The sequence below is a fragment of the Pezoporus flaviventris genome, unplaced genomic scaffold (assembly GCF_033815535.1).
Source record: "Pezoporus flaviventris isolate CSIRO_AGI_PZ_B2104156 unplaced genomic scaffold, CSIRO_AGI_Pfla_v1 ptg000057l, whole genome shotgun sequence".
Classification (NCBI taxonomy): domain Eukaryota; kingdom Metazoa; phylum Chordata; class Aves; order Psittaciformes; family Psittacidae; genus Pezoporus; species Pezoporus flaviventris.
Window position 1 is genome coordinate 5,180,921 of NW_026892605.1, and position 20,969 is coordinate 5,201,889.

At 42.9% G+C, this 20,969-nt stretch overlaps 1 protein-coding gene across 3 annotated transcripts; it reads right to left on the bottom strand.

Annotated features, from left to right (window-relative positions):
* Positions 1 to 376: 376 nt before the first annotated feature.
* ZNF131 (zinc finger protein 131) lies at positions 377 to 17,773 on the bottom strand. Of its 3 annotated transcripts, XM_061469447.1 has the most exons (8): positions 17,634 to 17,773; positions 14,040 to 14,178; positions 11,969 to 12,070; positions 11,008 to 11,152; positions 7,360 to 7,720; positions 7,035 to 7,257; positions 2,921 to 3,051; positions 377 to 1,092 (listed from the first exon to the last, which is right to left on the bottom strand). In XM_061469447.1, exons 2-8 carry the CDS (start codon positions 14,161 to 14,163, stop codon positions 439 to 441), a joined length of 1,740 nt encoding a protein of 579 aa, XP_061325431.1. In that variant the 5' UTR covers positions 14,164 to 14,178; positions 17,634 to 17,773; the 3' UTR covers positions 377 to 438. The 3 variants fall into 3 exon arrangements, with proteins under 3 accessions (XP_061325431.1, XP_061325429.1, XP_061325430.1); XM_061469445.1 differs by having other exon boundaries at positions 7,035 to 7,720; XM_061469446.1 differs by lacking the exon at positions 17,634 to 17,773 and adding an exon at positions 14,848 to 15,198 and having other exon boundaries at positions 7,035 to 7,720.
* Positions 17,774 to 20,969: the final 3,196 nt, after the last annotated feature.

Sequence of the window (20,969 nt, forward strand, 5' to 3'; positions counted from 1 at the left end):
AGCGGCCTGATCGAAAAATTCATAGGTAGCTGACTGCCGTTTACAACAGAACCCACCAGGCTTTACTGATTCTTCTGCCACACACCCTGTGAATTTGTAACAAGAGTTTGCTTGTACTGCAAGAGGAAAAGAGGTAAAGTTACTCTTTCATATATCCAGGGATGGTGTAACAATGTACAAGTTACTCATTCTTAAAATCCTCATAAAACTGTCCATGTCTGTGGTAGCTTCTGTTTCATGGTATTACATGAATGGGTAAGTTGTTTTTCACATGAAAAGTTTAGTTTTAGATGAAGAAAGCTAACTTTGGTCCACTTGTGAGCTTCCTAAGGACAGCATATTGGAAACGTGCCCACTGACAATTCAAAACCCAACATAAAAGTTAACAAAAATAACTTGGTATTTAATTCATGTATCTGCACAGTGTTGTTACTTGTCCTAGTTGTTCACTTTTTTGTTCTGCATGTCCGCTAACTGTTGAGTCTTTAAGCCTTCAGCTTGTTCATGATCTTCCTTATCTCCACCATCTACTTGATTAGGTTTCTTTTCTTCTGCTTTTCCTTGATCAACACTTTCATATTCTACTTGTTCAAGTTCTGTTCCATCTATAAGTTCTGCCTGTACTTCTTCCATCTGTATCTGATTTACATGCTCAACATGTAACTGCTCCACATGAACTTCAGCACCTTGTTCAGTCTGAATGTGTTCGACTTCAAGGTAACTAATCTGCATCTGTTCTTGCAGTTCATCCACCTGTGTGTCTTTCACTTGATTGTCCTGTATGAGATCCCGGTGCATCTGTTCCACAGTTACCTGTGCAGGATCCACTTGTACCTGAATTACTGGAAGAACATGGACTTGCTCCACTTGCTCTATTATAGTCATTGATGTTACTGGTTCAGCTTCCACTGGAAGAACCTCTTCTGTCACTATTCGCTCTGAAATACTGTGAATTTCTTTGAGATGCCTTCTCAGCTCACTGCCTTGCATAAACCACAAATCACATAGGGTACAGTGGTTGGGTTTGTCACCGGTGTGTATTACCAAGTGATCTTTGAATTGATCCCAGCTGTTAAACACACTGTTACAAACCTAAAACAAAGATACATACATTTAAAAAAAGTCAACAGAAATATGATAAAATATAGTGCCTATTTCAGATCATGGCTTCATATAATGTAGCTTCTTAATACTTCGATTAAGAAAACCTTATGCATTAGAGGTAAAAGCTGTCAGCTTCAGATGAACAGAAGGCCTGGTATTTATTTGTATCTTTTTAAGAAACAACATGCTAATCTAGGTTGTGCACACACAGGATACCCACAAAATTTATAAGTCAGTACAGCATTAGAAAGTTTACTCATTTTAACCTTATGTGAAATTCACACAGTATCATGCCCCAGTGGTGTGGGTTGCCCTCACTGAAGGTCATGTCCCTACCAAGCCACTCTGTTGCTCCCCTCCTCAGCAGGATAGGGGAAACAAAATTATGGAAGATGGAAAAAACCCTTGTGGGTCAAGATAGACAGTTTAATAAAGCAAAAGCAAAGGTCATGGGTGGAAATTACTCAGTTATACATAAAGGTAATGACTTGGTAATGCCCAAGCACATAATTACTGTTCTTGCTACGTGGAACCTAATTCAGTACTCAAGGCATACACTGAAGAGCACCAGAAATGCTTATCAGGAAAGAACAATTTTGCTTTCATCTCTTTGTTCAGTGAACTAAGAGTTATTTACTGAACACTACTCAAATTTAGTTCTCAAGAGAGAAACATTCAAGAAAAAATTATCCAAGAATTGCTGTAGTTTCTGCGGGCTGAGGAAACATTAATCTACATTGACAACATCTGTGAGAGGATGTGGCATCAATGTGGAAACAAAACCCTGTGACAAAAAGTGATTAGACCAAAGGGTCATAAGACCAAAACAGTGATGCTATTAGATACAAATTCGTGTTATACAGTAATTCTCATATTCAGAACGAACATCTTTAAGACACAGGTATGCTCCCAAGAATTAACTTCACATTGGCATAACTAAATGATGCAACAGCATTGGTGAAACTTCTGATTATGTTATTTGATTAGCAACAGAAATTATTCTCTTGCAGTGTTCAGTGTTTTCTGTAAGTTCACTCTTTCTTTTGAATAAAGACTATACCCACCAGTTTTCTTCACAACACAACCCAATTCAGCCTCAAATCACAGCCATACTGTGAACTAAATAAGGTGAGGGTCTTAAGGGAAAAAAAAAACAAACAACCAGCCAAACAAAAAAGGACAAGAGAAATAGGAGGAATGTGAGAGTGAAAGAGAGTGCAAAGGCATGCAAGAAAGAGCAATGAAGCCCAAGAGGGCACATGATGGAATGAGAGAGCACAAAGCAGAGTACGTGAGAGCAAGAGCGCATGTGCAAGAGCAAAGGAGAAAGACAGAGAGTGAGTGTCCATGAGAGACAGCACACACAAGAAAGCAAGCACAGAAAGACTGAGCCAGAGCGCCAGTGCACCAGAGAGCCATACTGTGGTTTACTGCAACCACAGAATGTTCTGGGTTGGAAGTAACCTTAAAGACCATACAGTTCCAGCCCCACTGCCACAGGCAGAGACACCTTCCACTAGATCAGGTTGCTCCAAGCCCCATCCAGCCTGGCCTCCCAGGGATAGGGCAGTCACAGCTTCTCTGGGCAACCTGTCCCAGTGCCTCACCACCCTCACAGTGAAGAACTTCTTCCTAATGTCTAAATTAAATCTCCCCTCTGTCAGTTTAAAGCCATTCCTCCTTGTACTACCACTACATGCTCTTATAAAAAGTCCCTCTCGAGATTTCCTGTAGGCCCATTAGGTACTGAAAAGCTGCTATAATATCAGCATAGGAAGGAGGTATCTAGCTTGAGTCTGGTACTTCCATTACGCACCTGACATTCATACAGCTTCTTTCTTCCCTTTTTAGCTCCAGCTCCAGACTGACAGGCTGTCAGGTGACATTTGAGTGTGCTATTCCTAGCAAAACGTTCATGGCAGTTTGGACATTCAAATGGTTTTTCACCTGTTAAGACAGATACAGGGATTTGTAAGTGTATAAACCCAGCCAGTTTTCTGACAGCTTTCTCTCTCCCTTTGTGTAGGTTGATAAATATCCTGTAAAGACATGACCAACTGGATTATTCTACAGAAGAAAAAAAGACATTCTATGTAAACTTCATTTATATAAATAAAAGGGTAAAACCCTAATACTTCTCATTTAGAGAAACCACCATTAACATGTAACAATGTAACATGTAACAATTACCAGTGTCATTTAAGGTCCATTTAAGTTTTCATGGAAATTAGATCACTATTTTGATGAAATATCTTGAAGAAATAGCAGCTCTCTTTTTGTCTGATAATATTACAATTAAATAATTTCTTTTTTTTTGTCTGATAATATTTACAATTAAAGAATCAACATTATTAAATATACAAAGTGATACATTAAAGGAAGGATTTAAATAATACAAAATTTTATTTTCAATAACAGCTTGAGAGCTGAAATTGAGCTCCAGAAAAAGAAGTTGGCATGGAATGACCATGAAATAACAATGCATCAGTATCAAAACAACCAACCAACACCCCCTCCCTCCCAAAAGACAGTGAAGAGAAAACACAGAGGACATAAATGGGCACAAGCAACAAAAAAATTGTTTTCAGTTTGGCCCCTTCATTTCAAACCTGGTACCAAACACAAAGCCAGCTGATGACAGCTGGAAACAGGTCATTTTCTCTTTTTCATCCAACGTAATGTATTGTTATTACTGTCATCAAGCAATAGCAAAGAACAGCTGGTGTCTCTGTTTACTAATTTCATCATGCACAAACACAATGAAATTCAAGGGAATTAAAAGTACAAAAAATAAGGAACTGTGTTTCTTCTAAAATTCTGATAATTAATCTGTGGAGATACTGATACCACATCACTACTGAAATGAACAACTTAAACTCCAAAAGAGGCTGAGACATTTTACTGTAATAGCATAAGGATGTATCCTAGCTAGTTTAAAAAAAATATTTGGAAGATCCTAATTAGCTTTTCAGAAGAAATCCACAAATAGCCTGTAATTCTCCCTTACACAACTGAAGGCTACAAAAAAAATGTTAAAGGTTGAGAACATTTCCCTTAACTATTACAAAATGGTATGTTTTGAAGACTGCTGGACAGGTAATGCAGAGGATGCTGAACTGCCGTCAGTCTGGCAGATCAAAAATCATGGACTTTGCCCAAGAAACCAATAGATACTACACAATAAACCTCACACCACAGACCCCCCTCCCTGTGATCTGGTCTTACTCGAATTCTTCAGTAATCTCTAACATATTCTGCCAGAAGTGTCTGAAAGTGACAATTCAAATGTAATGGTGGCAACATCCAAAAGACACTGTGTGACTTTTTGCACAGTGCAAATCAATGCTGTGACCTGGGCTGTACAATGGCAGTGCATCACTGCAGTGACGGAAAACACAGTGTGACAGCTCTCTTCCCTTCTTTATTCTCGGAGGTGCACACTGGTAAACTGGAGCTAACCTCCTCAGCTGAAGGTGACAACTTTCTGCTTCTCCCCTGTGTGTCATCCAACTATGAGTTTAGTTTCAGGTAAGTGAGATTTTATGAAGATTTTATGAAGAATGGGGTTTCTGGCCTGATCTAATGATTATCTTTTCTCCCTTTATGAGAATGGATGAGAATTCACTTGCCAGTCCTAAGTAACCCACAGGACAGAATAATTTATTGAAGGTATGTAAATAAAAATTTATTCACTGCTATAAAAGACAGTACTCACAGTTCAGACTAAACCTCCTGTAAAATATATTTTTGTTTTTCCAAGAATGGCAAAGACCTTGATTAATTTTTTTTAAGAAGTTTGTATACAGTTTACTTCAGCTATAGATTTTTCAGATGAGGCCGATTAATTTGGCTGCTTGGAGCACATCACAACTCTTTCACTTCCACCTTCACTCATAATCAAGTAAATCACTCCTGATCACTTCCAGACACATAATCAAGTAAAATCAGCAGGAATCAAAGCTGTTCAGTGTCTCTGCTAGAGAAAACAAGTTTTGCAGAATAGCAGGATTAGACCAGCATATTGAGAGCAGTAGCTTCATTCCAAGAGCAATTCCTGTATGAGGAAATGGCTCCTTCTGTGTAAACCGAATTAGAATGTAAAAGATACACATTACTTAAGAGTAGCCTTGCAGAGTTTCTCTCCCATGCATTACTTACGATAAGCAAATGACATATCATCCATACTCACAAAGGGGAAATCAGATCACACCAAAACCCTTTCCTCTTTCTAAGTTCTGGAGATGACTGTTACTCTGGCATGCAAGACATTTCTGAGGTGTATTTTCATTGACTCAGAAGCTGCTTAAGGCTCTGTGCACATGAATGAGACAAACTCCATGGTTGTCCTTCCTTTCTTTTATTAAGACAAAGATAATAGCCATTGGTAATGTCAAACTCCTATATCAAAAAGGATTATCAACCCTGAGAAGGTGTCTATTTATTTCATGCTATTGTTGAAGGTATGATGAAGCAGGAATGGGATCAAATGCTTTGTAGGACATTTTCTCCCAGGCCTTTTAATTTCATTTTAGCATTCAACCAGTGCTAGACAAAATTCAGAACTTAGCCTTAAGCTGAATAGGAGGTTTTTTCCACTGGTCTTAGAGCAGACCACAGTTAAATGATAGTATCTGTTTTGATGCTAAGCTTAAGGTCTTTGAAAATGCTAAATCAGAAGCAATTAGATTCCATGAGCTATTCTTGTATCAATATATATTTATGAAGTACTCTGTACCTCCTGTGATAGGCTAAGTTGCTTGGTCCCCAAAATTCTTTGTCACAACAGCAACCAACATATTGTGATTTTTGGCTTAACTTTGTTGGTCTGCCACAAACTTTTCTCTGTTTTGGATTGCTCTTAATAGAGAAACACCCCCTGCTTCTTAGGGGATGAGGATTTGCCAAAGACTGTTTATAAACGGAACTTCTAAGGGCTACTGGGAACAGACTGGACACAGTGTCTTATATCAATACTCAGCAGTCCCACATACAGATACAAAGAAATGAGATTCTTTAAATTTGCAGGCTTTAACAACAATAAGAATCTGTGAAAGAAACAGGGCCACTACCTTCCATTCAGTTCTTACTGATACCTCGTGACTGACATATTAAACAAAAACATCTGGAAAATCAGGATTACATACATTTTACATTCAGAGTTATCTATATAAACCTCAGTATCTGTTCAGATAACAGACTTTTCAGTGAGATGAAGAAGTAATATCTTAACCTCCCATGTAGAACAAGAAAGAAGCACAAGTAATTTTGTACTCAAAACATGCTATTCAGATTTCAAACAGGTACATTTCAGAGAAAAAAGACAGTGTGCATCAGTCACTAGAAGTGTTTTGCTGTGTAAATTAACAAACTAAAATCAAGCCATAGATGAGATGTTAAGAGCAAGGGTGAAGCTTTTCAAACAAGGTAGTACAAGAGGGAATTGTTAGGTTGTATTTATGCCTAATGCATTAATAGGCATTTGCTCAGTTCTATTAGATAAAAACACCTCTAAACAGTATTCCATTGAGAAGTTCACAGGTCAGATCATATTTCAACAGAAATATTTACTCCTAGAATTGCGAAAATAAAAGACACTTCTCAGCTTTGTATTTTTGAAGAAGGAAACATGCCTTAAGAAATAATTTTGGAAACATCTTCAATAGACTTGAGAGAGAAGCTTCATTATTGGTTTCTGGTTTTTAACCACCTCACTCCATTACAAGTTTACATCAACAGAAAAAAACCCAGACAAAACCAAACAACAAATGAACAAACAAAACCCAGCATTTAGTTGTAACTAGAAGCCAAGTATTTCTAGCACTCAAGGGTTATGTGCTCTCTTCAGTATATTCTCTATTTCCCCAAAACATGCAAATCCCCCAAATCCTAGAGCCAAGGCTACAAGGACAGGACTATAGCAGTGCTCTTACCTGTGTGTTTCCGGAGGTGCTCTTTAAAATGTCCAAAGTGATCAAACTGTTTATCACAGTACTGGCATATATGTATTTTTTTGCCAGGTCTTTGCTTCTTGCTGGCACCACCTTCATCAAGATGGTAACAGGTGAGGTGCTGTTTCAAAGCACTCTCTCGTAGGTACCTTTTATTGCATATGTCACACTTGTAACTCTCAGTGGAGTGTGTTTTCATGTGTTCCTTGAAATGGTAAAACAATTTAAACGAACGATTACATTTCTCACAGTGGAATAAATTGTTCATGTGTGACAGCTGAAGTTCCACGATTTCAATACCTTCTACCTGTTTGCACGAGGTATCAGTTGCACTATCACCTTCTTCCTGGATCTGGCATTTTCTTTCCCCCTGACGATACTTGCTGGTGATGTCTGCCAAAAGAGCCAGTGCAGATTCATCTGATGTACCTGTTGTCTGTATGTACTTTATGGATTGCTCTGCAGAAGCCACTTCTTCAAGTGTTTCAATGCTGTCGTCTTCCACTTCAATTGTGCCTTCCGCAATCTCAACCTCAATTTCCACAGGCTCCGATTCTGCAGATGGAAGTGTTTCTGTGATAACATTAGAAGTTTCAGCTACCTTCCTCTTTTTTGGTTTGTTTCCTTGTGCTTGATTTGAGTCTAAAGGAGATGAGTTTTCTTTGTTCCTGTAAAGCGTTTGCATAAACATGGTTAAGATTCATAAGCACTGACATAATTCCTACCTAATAGTGAGCTTCAATATCTAACACTCTTCAGCTGTTTCTCAAGAAAGCTGAATGATGAATGCACACATAATCTGTGTGCATATCAGAAGCTAGTTTGTCCTTTATCTATATATTCCTTAGAGTTGTAGAATAGCATGGTTAAAGCCGAAGAGCCTTTGAGATAGGCAACTGAAGAGTTTTAAACAGGTCTGCTTGCATGATACAAAGCACCTATCCAGAAGAAAGATAAACCTATGTCATGAGGTTAACTGGCCTAAGAAACCTGTGAAATTCTGTACTTGGAAAGAAAACTTCCCCCAAGGAAGGAATTCTTTGGCCTACCTACTCAGAAACAAGATTCAAGTCCTTCCTATGCCTTTGACCTCTTAAGCTCTTGGAGTATGTACAATTGCCTGCAGTGCTTACAGCTTGCTACAAAAACACTACAGGTGTGACTTCACACAATGACCATTAAAACCTCTCGTACTTCTGGAAAGAATACAGCTAACAGGGGAGGTAAAAATGAAAGACAGTGGAGTGTGAAAAGTTTATTGTTTACTTCTCTGGGCTTAAACACAACCAACCCCCAGCTCTGCTCCTATTCTCCCTGCATCATATACACGCAGCCCCCTTCCTCCAAGATGTGAGGGACGGCATGCCACCTCAAACACAGACAGAGCCAAGTGGGTCAATGCTTTCAAGTCACACCTTCAAAATCATCTGCAGCACTTAATGCACTGGAGATTTTATTACTGATAATCAGTTTCAAAAATGAGTGGCTGTCTTCCACTTAAGAGTGACAGAAGTAAGCTGTGCTCTTACCTTCCTCTGCAGCATAATGAATCCTTTCATGTAATCTGTTCCCTACCACTTCATGTTTTCTAGTAATAGGAGAGATACAACTTACAGGTACTGTGCAAAGCCTGATGTCAGAGATGTGCAACTGATGATCTAATGGAGGATACAGCTTATTAAATTGCACCTTACTCAGACATAGAAGACAGAGAGAGCAGCTAGCCTGGACTCCCGATACCTAGAAGATATCAATTACTTTGCACATTACTGCAAGTAGCTACAGGATCACACATCAGAAGAATAATCTGCTTAACAAAGTGGAGACTATCATTGTTGACTGTGTGAAACTTTGGATGGGGATACACACATACAACACTAGTGAAAGCACTTTAAGTAACAGCAGCTGATTGTTTTCTTTCTAGTCAAATGTGGTGTGCAATTCTGATGTATTATACAAATAGTTCTGTAATCATCTGTACTTTCATCTCTAAGTTTCTCAAGCTTACCCCTTTCAGTCAAAGCTCTGACTGAGGCACTGTATTGCAATTCTTCCCCCTCTTACTGTGGAGGAGAAAACAGAAACTGACAGTAGTACACAAGTTTGTCTTTCTAACAACAACCAAAAAAATCCCCAAACCAACCAAACAACCCAAAGCAAAGCAAACTAAACCCAGAAAACTTAAAAAACCCTCACTTCAAAACTCATAAACAATGGGAATAACTCTAAGAATAGACTGGCTTGCATGTGCGTTCATTAAGCAAAACATTGTTTCCCAGCAACATAAGAATTACGACATTTACTAGTGGTGCATAACCAAGAAACTACATAATATCATGTAATAGTGGGACATAATTGCAGGCTGGACAGTTTAGCTTGAGAGATAGATCTGTTCAGTCTGGAGAAGAGAAGGTTCAGTGGGCAACCTTACTGCTCCCTACAACTACCTGAAAAGGGGATGGAGCAAAGAGGTGGCTGGTCTCTTCCCAGAAACAAGCGATAGGACAAGAGGTAAGAGGCTCAAGCAGCATCAGGGGAGGCTTAGATTGGATATGAAGAACAATTTCTTAACAGAGAGGGTGCTCAGGCATTGGAACAGGCTGCCCTGAGCAGTAGTAGAGGAGTAGTCCCTGGAAGCGTTCAAAAAATGTGTAGATGAGCCCCTCAGTGCCATGGTTTAGTGGTGGACTTGGCAGTCCTGAGATAATGGTTGGATTTCATGATCTTAAAGGTCTTTTCCAACCTAGATGATTCTGTGAATCATCGTTCAATAGCTGTAGTAGTGTACACTGACTCAAAGTGATACAAATTTGAACACACATTTTCAAGTTTCTTTTGAATTCCCCAAACAGGCAGCTACAGTCTGCTTTTCTTCCAGAATTTAAAAATCAACCAACCAACCAAAATTAATAATCTTTTGGTGTTACCATACTTAGTCTTAACAATATTAAAAAGGGTGTTTGTAAGGTTGGAGGGTAGGACTAGAAATGCACAATCCTGTATCTTTCCTATTAAAAAAGTCACATACTTATTCAGCTCTATTGCTAACAGAGTAGCATTTAATTTGGAAATAAATGTTGATGTTGAAAACCAAGTTTCCAGCATACCATGTGGTGGAGATTTTTTTAAACAAATGTTATCTAGCTACTAGAGGAACTTGGAGCTAATGCCACTCTTAAGGAAGCAAGTCTTTTCTTAGCCTGAATGCAAAGACCTTTCAGCAGGCCTAGAAGAGAAAATCATAATTGCAATGCTGGAAGCATTTATTGCCCCTTCCTCCACACAGACAGAGCATGCAGACGTTCCTCATGAAGGAATGAAGATGCGATGGCACTTTCTGAAAGGGAAGGAAGCGGCAGAAAAACAGCATGATGGGACTAGCACCTGCTTTTCTCAGGTTGGAGCTTGTCAATGGAGTACAGTTGCTGGTACTGGAAAAAAAGTGTCACAGCATCCTTCCATAACTACTGATCCTGTATAAAACTGATTAGAACCGTTCAAGAAATTTGAGAGGTTAATTTTGCAGCAAGAAGTTTTAAAACCGCTGCTTATTCTCTCAGAAATAGCAGAAAGCTTCATGAAATCAAAGCACCAGCACAAACTTGTTAATGTGGTCTAATTACCTGAGGCCCATTGTCACTCCACAGCTGTCAATCAGGTGTGGACAGTTAGATAGCACAGAGACATGGTATTAGTTATCACAAAGTCATAGCCCTAAAATGTCTGCAAAATTTACCTAGCCACGTCACTTATGACTGAGCTCCAACATAAAGAGTGTGACATTCCTTTTTTAGCCTGTATAATTTTGACTTGTATCTTATGGAAGAGTATGTGGTCCATACAAGTTTAGGAGGTTCCAGGAGAAGGAACAGAATTCTGCAAGCCAGCTCCTGTAAAAATATTCTTGTGACTCTACATTTCAGTGGTGGGAAGAAAGAGAGGTTTATGGGCTTACCTGATTTGAAGTGCTTTGATGGCTTCTAACATCTGCAGATACTCAGCTGCTTTCCAAACATCATTTGCTTCTTCTTCACCTTGGACCATTAGTTTTGCTGTATATGTGAACTCAATTAGGTGACGAAATGCCATGTTACTTACACCTGTATCAAGGCAAGAAAAACAACTGTTTTCTCAGACTTATCTATCTGATGAATCTTGCATACACCTGCTCACCATTTTGTTCATAGTACTGTAGCTCCCAGTTTCATAAAGATGACACCCTTAAAGGAATCATGTTGGAATAAAAAGTCTACTATAGAAACATGTGAATCTGGAACAAGTACAGAGTTATATCACAACAAAGATAAAAGGAATGATAAGATGGACAATAAGATGAATAATAAAAAGTATGAATACAGAAATATAACCTCTCTCCCAAGAGACTTTTCAGCAGCAATTTATTGGAGGCTGAGATACTGCTCCAGGAATTTGCTCCATGTTTACCAGGCAAGTATTGCTCCATGTCTATCCTGTTCTTGCATCCCAGCCAAGGCATCTGCCATTGGTTGTCCTCTTTCATCTCACCCTTTTTCATCTCACCAGAATGGCTGTTTTCAGGGAAAAGATTGTATGTCACACTGCTAGTCCTAAAAACGTAGAAGGTATGCCTGACCTCCATTAGCCATGTACCTGGGGGAAGAAAAAAAGGGAAAAAAAAAAACCAAACCCAAACCATCCATGGAACCTCACACTTTCCTTTCCAAAAGATTTCATGACTGGGTATTTTCTTTTTAATTTGTCTTCAGCAGAGGTTTTTTTTCCAGCGGTGGTAGCTGCCTCAGAACAACACAAGAGCTGAGATGTGGAAAGCTAATTGATATAACCAAGCATGCCTGTTAGCCCGTACTAAGGATACTACATTCATTTCCAGTTTGGGCACACAATTCTGAAGGTTTTATTTGCACAAATCAGATTACCTTCAATCTCCACCAAGGGCTCCTGAGTGAAATCTTGGAAGAATTTGTAGAAGAACTGGCTACAGGCAGCCAGAACAGCCTTATGAGCTTTGAAATGGTGACCTGCAAAAAGAGACAAAAATTTCTGTTTAGGGTAACATCTTCCTCACCCACATTGAGGAATAACTGCAGATGCAGAAAAGAGACCATCCAGTCTACAAATCTATTCCAGCAGCATATAGTCACTTAGCATTTCTCTTTGGAACATGGGATACTACCACAGCAGACTTTTGCTGACATTAGACCTTGTAGAAGTTCTGCAACTCAGTCAGCTGGAGGGCTCACTCACTATAGAGTTTCTCTTCTCAGATATTTAAGTCATGGGAAATTCCTAGGCAAACTTTTTCCTGTATGTCTTGGACTCAGCTCCCAGGTTTCACCCAGGTTCTCCTTGGTTTTTATTGCTCTTACAGACTGATGTATTTTATCTCCTTTCTGCCAGCACAAATACCACTGCAGAACAGAAGAGGTTCTGCTCTTCCACATCACTACGTTGCCTTCCCCTGGGCATGAACATCCAAGAGGCTCCATGAGACAGTGATAAGAGAAGCAACATGGATTATAACTACACAGCTGCACACAAAAGCAGCTCTGAGCTCAACACGTGGATTTGGCAGTACCAGAGCAGGAACAAGCACTCAAGCTAAGCTTTGTGTGAGTGCTGCAGGTGAAGCTACCACAGTTCCTGAAGTGTAATTTTTATTTCATTTGCTTACTTTGGAAACTACAGACCAATCAGTCTCACCTCTGTGCCTGGCAAAATCTTGGAGCAGATTCTCCTGGAAGGCATGCTAAGGCACATGAAAAACAACAAGGTGCTTGGTGACAGCCAGCATGGCTTCACTAAGGGGAAATCCTGCCTGACCAATTTGGTGGCCTTCTATGGAACTATGGGGCTATGGAACTGATGGACAGGGGTAGAGCAGCTGATGTCATCTACCTGGACTTGTGCAAAGCGTTCGACACTGTCCCGCATGACATCCTTGCCTCTAAATTGGAGAGACATCAATTTGATGGTTGGACCACTCGGTGGATAAAGAACTGGCTGGATGGCCTCACACAAAGAGTTGTGGTCAATGGCTCAATGTCCAGTTGGAGCCCAGTAACGAGTGGTGTCCCCCAGGGATCAGTGTTGAGACTGATACTGTTCAACATCTTTGTCAGTGACATGGTGTCCTGGGTTCAGCAGTAGCAGTCATGTTTTTCCTTTGTGTTAACTGGTGCAGTGCTGTGTTTTGACTTCTAGTTTGAGAACAGTGTTGGTGAAGCCGATGTTTTCGGTTGTTGCTAAGTGATGTTTACCCTGACCAAGGACTCTGTGAGGCTCATGCTCTGCCAGGGAGGAGGGGAAGCTGTGAGGAAGCAGAGATGGGGCGCCTGACCCGGGCTAGCCGGGGAGGTATTCCATACCACAGCACGTCATGGCCGGGGTGGGGGGTGACTGGGAGTTACCCGGAAGGACAGGGGCTTCCGGGTGGGACTCGCTTTCTTGGCCGGTGGTATCGTATTCTCTTCCCTTGTTATTTTCCCTTATCATTGTTTTAGCTGATAGTAGCGGTGGTGATTTGTTGCTGGACTGTTCTTGTCTCTACCCGTAGGAGTTGCACTCTCTCGATCCTCCTCCCCGTTCCTCCGGGAGCAGGGAAGGGGAGAGCCCCGGTGCGGGGGGGGGGGGAGACGGACACGGACCTCGATTGTTGTCAGCTCGGCACCACTCACTGGGAGTGAGTGAACAAGTTACCTGACTGGGTTTAAACCACGACACATGGACATTAGAATTGATGCACCCTCAGCAAGTTTGCTCATGACAGCAAGCTGTGTGGTGCAGTTGATACGCTGGAGGGAAGGGATGAGATCCAGAGGGACCTTGACAAACTTGAGAGGTGGCCAATACCAACCTGAGGAAGATCAACAAAGCAAAGTGCAAAGTCCTACACCTGGGTCGGGGCAATCCTAGGCACAGCTGCAGGCTGGGCGGAGAAGGACTTCGGGGTGTTGGCTTATGAGAAACTGAACATGAGCCTGTACATACCATCAACAATCAAAGTGATATCTGTAAACTGGTCCTGCTCACGTTGTTCGTTCAGTCTATCCAAAATAACTTTATAGTGTTCAGGGAATTCCTGGATACACTCCATCGTTTCTTCAGCTTCCATGGTAAAAGGATTAGTCTGCAAAACATATGGCAGGAGGATAAAAAACAGTGTGCCAACTGGTAAATACTAACAGTCAGGTTAGTATACAAACATGAACTAGCTAGCACTATTAAGGGAGTACAAAAACAACAGAAACACTAATTTGTCTTAGAACAGTTTTACCTCATTTTAGTTGACAGGTAGGTGATGGTACACTTAATGATGTAGAATCTTATTTATACACAGAAAGAACATTCAAAGTGGGTAAGTGTATTTCTTTACAGATTCTGCAGGGACCCACCTCTACAAAAGCACATGCTGCAGAGATACAACATTTTCAGAGCTACCTATTCTACGACATCTCAGTAGCATAATGTCAGAATCTTTATACAGTTACTTCTTGCAATTCCACCAACCCATTTGGTGGAAGAACAGTTCTTAACGTTTTCATATTTCTGTCACAGTTTGCACCCAAGGAACACAAGATATTTACTTCCTTTAAATAATGATGTAATAAGCAGCACTTTTCAGTTTCTGAGTACACAGGCAGCAAGTGATTTAACATGCTGTCACACCCAAGAGCAAAGAGTGTCTTATTCACCAGCCTATTTAAACTTCTCCCCCTACAAGGTAAAACATTCTTTGTCAAACTTTCAAAAGAGACAGATACACTTGTAATCTGATGGCTCTTCCTCCCTTACTTACACAATAAGTATAGCTGTGGGTGGGAGTTGCAGAGGTTCTCAAACCTGAAAAGGTTTAGCAGAACTCTGCCTGTTGATGAGATGTGGATGTTAAGTCTGCTGCTTATGTGAAAGAACACTGGGAGAGAGTCCAAGCACTTCAATGAAAGGATTTCACAAATTAACTCCAGGCAAAATGATTCAGATCTGTGGAGCAGCACTCATCTCTTAACTCCCACATTCACATGAGAATGCCGCAGAAAACAGCGAAAGCAGGTCGAAGTCACATTAGCACAGGAACATTGTCCCTTTGCAGCAATCTAACTCACTTTGAAGAACACGTAGTTTCCAACTAGGCTTGAATGAGTCTTAAAGGAATGAGACATACCTTTCACTGTACTGATACACTTAGTATGGACAAGAAAATCAGGAGAGCAGCCAGTATCGAACCAAACACTGAAAACAAAGATGGAAACTTCTGGTGTGGCAAAGAAGCAGTTTTCTTTAAAGTGCTAGGAGAATCTATAAAGCAGGTGATTCCCAGCTTCTGCTGCAGATCCTTTTTGTGTGTGACTTGAATCAGAAAGTCCTAACTACAAAACAGCTCCTAGTGTGTACTGAACACATCTGAGCTCATGTCACCACGCTTCCTAACTCCCTGTGTGACTGTGTAAATTCTACCTCACCTATAGCAAACGCACATAAGGGTATATAGGGTTTGATACAAGTAGAGAAAATAACCCAACTATGATAAAAGCAAAGTTACTTTCTTACGACCTTCCTAACAGTCATAAAGAAATGGTGGAATTGCTGTTTCACCACAACTTCATGCTCCTTCTTGCGTCTCAGAAAAACTGGCACACAAAGAAGACATTTTGCCAAGAGCACGAAAAAAAGAATAGCAGAAGCAACCACCTATGGAAGCCTACCTGCAGCTGCTATTACTGCTTTGCCAAGCAGATGCTGAAATACCTATCAGGGTCTTACAGGGGTTGGAGGAGACCAGCCTGTGAGGACAAGGGGAAGATGAGGTGGAAGAGAGGAGATGCTGCTGCTGCATTCACTTCATCTCATCTGGAACAATGGGTTTAATACAGATGACCAGCAGTTCCTGCCTTTTTTCTGTCATCTGGTGTTCCATATAGTCTCACAAGGGAAGTTGTCAGGCATTTTCTTTACTGTTTAATTCTTCGTGCGCATTTTTGACACTTCATAAAAGGACAGATGACTTGCAGTTGAACACATAATTTCTTAGATATTAAATCAAACAATACTTTGACCTCCAGCTCTCATGATTTCCACCTACCCAAATACACTTTATTTTCAAATTGAATGACTGTAGGGATGTTACCATAAAAAGCCTCAAAATAATGGAGTAACCTCTCACCCCATCAATGCTAAGTTTTTATCTTAGAACGCTTAAAAAAGCATGAATAAGAAAACGTACAATTTACAATAGCTAGTTTATTGTCATGAATTAACAAAGAACTAGTAAAACGTGTGAATTTATTGCATATCTAAGTGTGATTGCAGCATTCACTGAGTACTTGCATTTTAAAAACTCAGTGATACTGCAGAAGAAAAGCCCAACAGAATAGCACATAATCAGTAAGAGCATGACTTTGAGGGAATAAGTGAATGACACAGTTGATAAAAGCAGGAGGGCAAAGCAGGCAGGCAGGCAAGCGTGATTCAAGCAGCCACGTATGAGTAGGCTCACACAGAAGTGCTGGGAACTGGACTACCTGACTGTTTAGCTTGATTTTCTTGGGAAAGGTAGTAAAAAACTAACTTAACCTTATCAGCATGTAACACCAAGCACATCTCATGTGACCTGTATGATTTGCACATCTGCTTTTACAATTCTACCCTGTGAACCAATCTTATTACTGTCCTGGACTAGAACCGGAACTCATCTTTGAAGCACCCGACACCTGTCCTTGCCCTCACTGGTCGCACAGGAATGCAGGCAGGCAGAACAGCGTTAGGGCAACCCAGACGCCCCGAAGCAGCCCGCAGAGCCCTGCCCAAGCCACCGCCATCTGGCTGCAGCCGCTTCAGGAAGCGCTACCCGAAGGGCGTGTGGTGGCGGCCGTCGCTTCCAGGCACCAGAGCGGCGAGAGCTGCCTGTGCTTTTCGCCGCAGGCTTCTCAGAAGCCGCCGCCGGACACGGCGAACACCGCCCCATCCCAGCCACCACATGCGAGGCCGCGCTCCCCGCGAGCCGCCTCAGCCACAGCCAGGCCGCACCACAGCGCGCCCCGAGGCGGGGGGAGCCCTTTCATTCCCCCCCCCAGGTCTTCCGGCTCCCGCTGGCTCCGCCCCTGCTGGTCCCCGGCGGCCGCACGCGTCCCCCACCCCCAACGCGCCTCAGCCCCAGAGCCCCCACTGCCGAGCCGCGGCCTCCCGCGCCCGCACCTTGGCCCGATTGGAGGGCGCTGATGGCAGTCAGCGCCACCCCCGCCAATCGCAATGCGGCGGCAGAGCCTGCCCCAGACCGCGAAGCCAATGAGCGCCCGCCCAGTTCAGGAGCGGGAGAAGGCGGAAGGCCTAGACCTCGCCAGCGTCCTCCGGGCACGGGCGCCCCGAGAGCCGAGCGAGAGACCGCCCTCGGCCATGAGTGTTCCACGCAGCGCCCCGGGGAGGGCACCCGGCCGCTGCCGGCCGGAGCCATACGCTCCGCGGCACCGCCGCCTCTGTAGCCCCTATTACGTCATCAAAGCGCGCATTAAATCGATCCCTTTTCGATTCCCGGCCCGCCTGCGCGGCGCCCCGCGGCGAGAGAAGGTGGTCCGGAGGGGTACTCACCGCCAGCAGGGCCACCCCGCCGAGCCCGCTCCGCCGCGACCTCTTCCTGCTCCCCGGAACGCTGCAGAACGGCGCGGGCGCCGGCCAATCGCGACTCGCATTCCCGGCCTGCACCGCGCGGGGGAAGTGACGACGGCATTAACCTTTCACATGCGGCGGGGCGGGGCGGGGCTGGGCTGGGCTGCTGGGTGTGGGGTGCTCTGGGAGCTGTAGTCACAGCACCGGGAGGGGGCGGCCCTCGGTGTTAGCGGGGATGCCGAGAGGACTGCGGGGCGGGCGGGGATCAGGATGCGGGGAGCAGTGGCAGTGGCTGTCCTGCCGTGCCCCAAGGGTGGTGTGGGTGGTGTGGCGGCGGGAGGGAGGCTGCGGCTGTCCCAAACATGGCCGGGCACAGCTGGTGCGGGGCGGCGGCGTCAGTTAAATCATCACCGAGATAAGATTGATCGCCGCTGTTATTGCCAAGCATCGGGTGGACGCGTTCGACGGCTTTAGAAATGAAGTGACATGGCCGGGCAAATAACCGCGCGGTTCGGCCGCCCATACAGCCGGCACAGTCCGGGAGGCCCCCCTATCTGGTTCTGTCTGCGCAGTCTGAAGCGGGTGTTGTGCGAGGGCTGTATCCCGTAAGCCAGTCTGCCGGCACAGCCCCGCACAGACCGGGCTCGGCGTTTGGGGATTCTCTTCAGCTCCACCCTCCGGACCAGCCCTCCCTGTTGCACAACCACTTTTCCATGCAAGACGTGCACACTGTATTATTTTTCTTTTACAGTTTAAGTTAAGAGTTGTTAGAGTTGCGGGAGTTTTGCGAGAAGCAAGCAGTTGGCTTTGGTGATCCTCACCGGTCGCTTCCAACTTGAGATACTCTGCTTCCATGCTTATATGAAGTGTCAAAAGCTGCACTGAAGTACTGCCCAGCAAGGCTGCTGGTCCTTTCCGTGCTGCTCCTTTCCAGCTCTGTCCTATTAACTCCAAGAATCCACAGCTGAAGATGAAAACAGCCAGCCTGCACCTAATGGCTCCTGCAGAGCTGCTGGGATACTTGCCACAGAATCATAGCATGGTTTGGGTTGGAAAGGACCTTAAAGTTCATCTGGTTCCAACCCCCTGCCATGGGCAGGGACACCTTCCTGTAGACCAGGTTGCTCCAAGCACCATCCAGCCTGGCCTTGAACGCTGCCAAGAATGCGGCAGCCACAGCTTCTCTGGGCAACCTGTGCCAGTGCCTCAGCACCCTCACATGGAAGAAATTTTTTCTAATGTCCAATCTAAATCTCTTTCAGTTTAAAGCCATTCTGCCTTGTCCTGTCAAAAGCCCCTCTCCAGATTTCTTGTTTGCCCCTTTAGGCACTGGAGCTGCTCTAAGGTCTCCTCTTAAGGCACCTTCTCTTTTCCAGGCTGAACAACCCACCTCTCTCTGCCTGTCAACAGAGCAGAGCTGCTCCAGCCCTTGCGGCGTTTCTGTGGCCTCCTCTGGATTCACTCCAGCTCCCTCTTTGTGTTGTTGCCCCAGAGCTGAAAGCACTGCTGCAGGTGGGGTCTCACAAGAGCAGAGTAGAGGGAGAATCACCTCCCTCAACCTGCTGGTCATGCTGGTTTTGATACAGCCCAGCAGCGCTTTGCTTCCTGAGCTGCAAGTGCTTCATGTGTTGTCACCAGTTTAAAATGTATTTGTCCCAATAAACCAGCATAATAATAGAACTTGTCAAAACAGACACAATGGTCATCAATTTGATCTGTCATCAATTCTGTGTCAGTCATGTGATTGGGAGAAAACTCCAGGAACAAACTCGCCAACAGAGTTTCAAGTTGACAAGCAGGTGCTCTTTATTGCGGCACCGGGAGACACGGGGGATAGCTCCTTTTAACGTGTGTTCCCGTATTGCCATGCATGCTATCTTTATATGGTCACTGGGCATATTACATCGTTTTCCAGAAAGTTTCCGGCATGCATACAAAAATGTGATGGTGGTCTTTAAGGGTCGTTTACTTTCCCCAACAAGCTTAATTAACATTACAGACATAGCAATCACCCTGTCCTTCTACTTATCAGTTAGTTTAACTGCTCCCATCCTGGACATCAGCTACTCCTGGATACTGCCCAGTAGATGTTTACACCAGCTTAATGGCTTTATTAACACCACCAACATGGCAATCATCCTGTCCTTCTACTTATCAGTTAGTTTATCTGTGCCCACCCTGGACATCTGCTAGTCCCAGACACTCCCCATCCCCAGGTCTTGTTTTTCTATTCTGCTTTTCTCACATCTTTTGTACTAAGGTCCTAAGGACCTGAAACTATGTCAACTACCTTCAAGCACCGCAGTTATTTCCCATTACAAAGCCATCATAATTAACATTGTGTAGAACTGATTACCTTTTGTGCTTTTGTGCCCCCTTGTCTCACATGTCCACTGAAGAGCTGCTGCACACAGTGGATACATGTCTTACAAACTTGCCCACCTAATTCCTGTGAATTAACCTGTTTGTGAACTTCTCTCTTGTTCCTATGCCAGATCTACATGATTTCTGTTGCCAAGTTTATCCACCACTAAGAAGTTAAGGCAGCTGTGCAGCACAGAAATCCTACAGCATCAAACAAAACATAAATAATAGACATTCAAGTTAAACTAATTTTCATACACTCTTTAATACATAAACTTCTAAGGCTGCAGTGTTTTATAACAGTAGTACAAGAAAGTTTTATCAATAATTATGTTTTTTAATGCATTATAAAGAAGTTTGAAGTTAAATTTATGTCCCTTTTATTTCCTCATGTTATTGCTTAATGGCCTTGCTAATATAACACTTTTGTTCTTGTTAATAGGTCTGCTCAAACAAGTGTTTGCAATCTAGGAGTTGTCTGCCACACTATTCTTGTTTTCTGGTACTTAGCAGTACATTAGGAATCTTTAAGACTCCTGCATTTAAAAAATATAAGTGTTCACTTAAAAACATTTAAACCCAGATCTAACTTTTAAACTTTAACTGATTTTTAGTCAAAGAACTGTATCTCCAGTAGCTCTTAATGAAATTGAAATATTGATAAAGTTACAACTATAGGACAACACAGAAGCTGTACAGCTGAAGTAGAACACAAAAACTAAAAGTTTCCACTCTGCACCTCCTGCCTACCCAGACAAGGTTGGTGGTTTGCTTATATTTCATTAATTTACTTTTTTTTCCCCCTGTTTGGTTCCCCCCCCCCCCCCCCATTCCCCACTCCCTGTAAATGGCATTTTCCATAGCTTTTCTTTATTTACTTTTTTCCTATGGCTTCATCCATCTCATTTTACTGTCAGCTCAGATGGGAGGTTTTTGTCCTAATAGCTTTTAAAT